This window comes from Gastrolobium bilobum, unplaced genomic scaffold, assembly GCF_033153095.1.
Source record: "Gastrolobium bilobum isolate Gb01-03AN ecotype WA unplaced genomic scaffold, APGP_CSIRO_Gbil_v1 utg23400, whole genome shotgun sequence".
Lineage (NCBI taxonomy): Eukaryota > Viridiplantae > Streptophyta > Magnoliopsida > Fabales > Fabaceae > Gastrolobium > Gastrolobium bilobum.
Window position 1 is genome coordinate 1 of NW_026895820.1, and position 3,161 is coordinate 3,161.

The window sequence follows — 3,161 nt, forward strand, 5'->3', positions numbered from 1 at the left end:
GAATTACATGACGAAGTACTCATGTTTACACCCTACCATGAAATTTCTATAATCCAATCTTATTTAAGGTAGATGTGTATGTAGAGTGGCTAATTAAGATGACAGGTATTAAGAACAAAAAAGGCTTAAGCTCAAGGTGCTAAACAAAGGATATCATAATGGTTGGCTTTTTGGCTTACTAGTTAAAACAATAAAATGCCTCAATCATTTCAAACATGCACGCAAATAATTACTTCAAGGGGAAACAAAGCAAGTTCTGGTAATATTTTCAACAGTAAAATGCACATTGAAAAGAATTTTCTGTTTAGGCTCAAACCTCACGGTTATACGTGTGCAATTCAGTAATTTATACTCTTTCCCAATTACTCATACTGTAATTTTATTATTCTTACTGACTCTTAGACTAACTCAATCAATGCTCATTCATAAAACAAATATACTCTAAGTCATCACATCATAAATTAATTTTACTGACTAATTCTAACTTAGCATGATTTATTAATCCAGACAAAGAAAAGAAGAGACATAATAAAATAAAGAGTGATAAGAAAAGAATTCTCCCTGTTTTCTACAAAAAATTTGCAGTTCTACTCATCACAAGAATCATAATTGTACTGGCTGCTGCTACTAGATATGCGGTGCATATGTGGTGCGGTGCGTCCCCATTCCCAGATTTAGGAATTTGCTGTCCTCAACAATTTATAAATCAAAAAGAAAGAACTGCACACATCATCTCAAAAAATAACATCAGATAAAGTTGTCAGTAGCAGTCATACTCACAACAGAGTGAGAAAATAAAATATGTACATCACCAGAGTCATCATTAATCAAAACAGATAAACAAAAGAAAAATAAAACTAAAATAATTAACTTAAAAGCGATAAATTCTTAGGCTACCTCCTAAGAGCGCTTGTTTAACGTCATTAGGTTGATGTTACATCTTCATTAATCATGGCGGCCTGTAGCCGGAATTCAAAGATGATGTCATTCCTTTTATCATAAATATTGTTTTGCCGTAATAGTACTTTCGTGCATATGGGCGAGAAGGTTTGACCTCAAGAACTCTATACTTAGTCTTGATGTGCTTTCCTTTGCTCTTAGGCTTTGCCATCTTCACCTCTGGCTTGCAACTCTCATCTGGCTTATGATCTTTCTTTTCTTCTTCTTCAACCTTCTTTTCCTCAATAAAGAAAATTTTCTCTGGCTGAGTTGTAGGTGGTGGAGTTTTTTTCAGACATTTTGAGAATAGCCCTTTCTCCTTCCACCCTTAAGATTAATTCACCCTTAGGCACATCAATTAGAGCTCCAAAGGTCGCTAAGAAAGGTCTACCAAAGATCATGGGAACAATAGTGTCCTCCTCTATATCCAAGATAACAAAGTCCATCGGGAAGATGAACTTGTCCACCTTAACAAGTATGTCCTCTATTACTCCATATGCTTGCTTGGTGGAGCAGTCAGCTAGTTGTAGAATCATATTGATCGGCTTCACTTCTGTGATTCCCAGCTTCTTCATCATAGATAATGGTATTATGTTGATGCTGGCACCTAAATCACATAAAACTCTCTATTGTCATCAAGCCAATCATGCAAGGGATACTAAAACTCCCTGGATCCTTTAATTTCGGAGGCAAACTCTTCTGCGTGATTGCACCACAGTCCTCTGTCAAAATAGTGGATCCTTTTACTGTGAGCTTCCGTTTCTTGGTTAGGATCTCTTTTAGAAACTTAGCATATGATGGCATTTTCTCTAAAGCTTCTGCAAAAGGGATATTGATGTGCAACTTCTTAAAAATCTCTAAGAATTTAGAGAAATTTTTCTTCTGCTCGTGCTGCTGTAACCTTTGAGGATAAGGAGCCTTAACATACGGGTTATCCCCCAACCCTTTCATTCTTTCTTCTAAAGAAGGCTTCTTTATTACTTTTTTACGTGGGGTGTCATTTAATGGTCCTCCAATAATTGTGACATCTCTATCGACATGATCATCAACTTTTTCTTCAGTTGGATTTTCCTTCTCTGCATCTTTTTCACTACTCGGTGCAGCTATTGGTATTTCCACACTTTCCCTTGTAATGATGGCATTACATTGTTCCTTGGGATTAACAATTGTATTACTAGGAAAGGTTTCTGGAGGCCTCTCAGCCATCTGTTTGGCAAGCTGACCAAACTGAATTTCCAGATTCTTTATGGAAGCTTCTTGATTCTTTAAAGATGCTCTCGTTTCTTCTGCGAAATTTGTTTGAGACTGGGCCATCTTTTCGAATGCAACTTCCCATGTGGCCTTCTGACTAGGTTGGGCTTGTTGGAAATTCGTATTATTATGTTGGGGCCCATTTTTATAGGATAGACCAGGATGATTCCTCCAGCTCGGATTGTACGTATTTCCATAAGGATTTTCTCTCCTCTGGTTATTCCAGATTCCATTAACCTGAGCTGGATCAATCGTTACCATAGTGTCACAATTTTCAGGAGTGTGTGGTCCACCACAAGTATCGCAAACTACAGGAAATTGAGAGTTAACCGCAGAGATTTGATTTTGGGTAAAGAGTTTAACAAGTGAATCTAGCCTTTGATTCATCTTGTCTTGTTTGGCTAACATAGCGTCGTACCCTTCTAACTGCAAAACTCATTTCTTAGGTTGAACTGGTGTGACCTCGTTATCTTCAGATGCCATATTCTCAATTAGCTCAATAGCCTTTGTGGGAGTGATTTCTCCGATACTCCCTCCAGCTGCAGCATTAAGAAGTACTCGATAAGTCGGAGTAACTCCTTTGTAGAAAATTCAGACCTTCTCGCCATTAGATAAAACGTATTGTGCATCTCCTGATTAGTTCTTTAAATCTTCCCCATCCTACGCACAGAGATTCGCCTTCGAGCTGCTTGAAGTTGTCAATCTGTTCTTTCAACTCGGAGAATCGGAAAAGTGGGAAGAACTTCTTTTGGAACTTTTAAACTAATTCTTCCCACGTGGAGATGCTATTCGCAGGTTGCAATTCCAGCCAATTAAGTGCTCTCCCTTTTAAAGAAAAGGGAAAAAGCATCAAACGAATTTCTTCAGGAAGAACCCCATTAGCTTTAATGAGACTACATAATTATAGAAATTTAGTGATGTGACGATTTGGGTCTTCGATCGGGTCTCCTTCAAATAGATTACTTTGAATT

The 3,161-nt window shown here is 37.6% G+C and overlaps 1 protein-coding gene across 1 annotated transcript; it reads right to left on the minus strand.

Moving 5' to 3' along the window:
* Positions 1 to 1,181: 1,181 nt before the first annotated feature.
* On the minus strand, positions 1,182 to 2,451 carry LOC133296203 (uncharacterized). The gene is made up of 2 exons (XM_061495147.1): positions 1,635 to 2,451; positions 1,182 to 1,546 (listed from the first exon to the last, which is right to left on the minus strand). Exons 1-2 carry the CDS (start codon positions 2,449 to 2,451, stop codon positions 1,182 to 1,184), a joined length of 1,182 nt encoding a protein of 393 aa, XP_061351131.1.
* Positions 2,452 to 3,161: the final 710 nt, after the last annotated feature.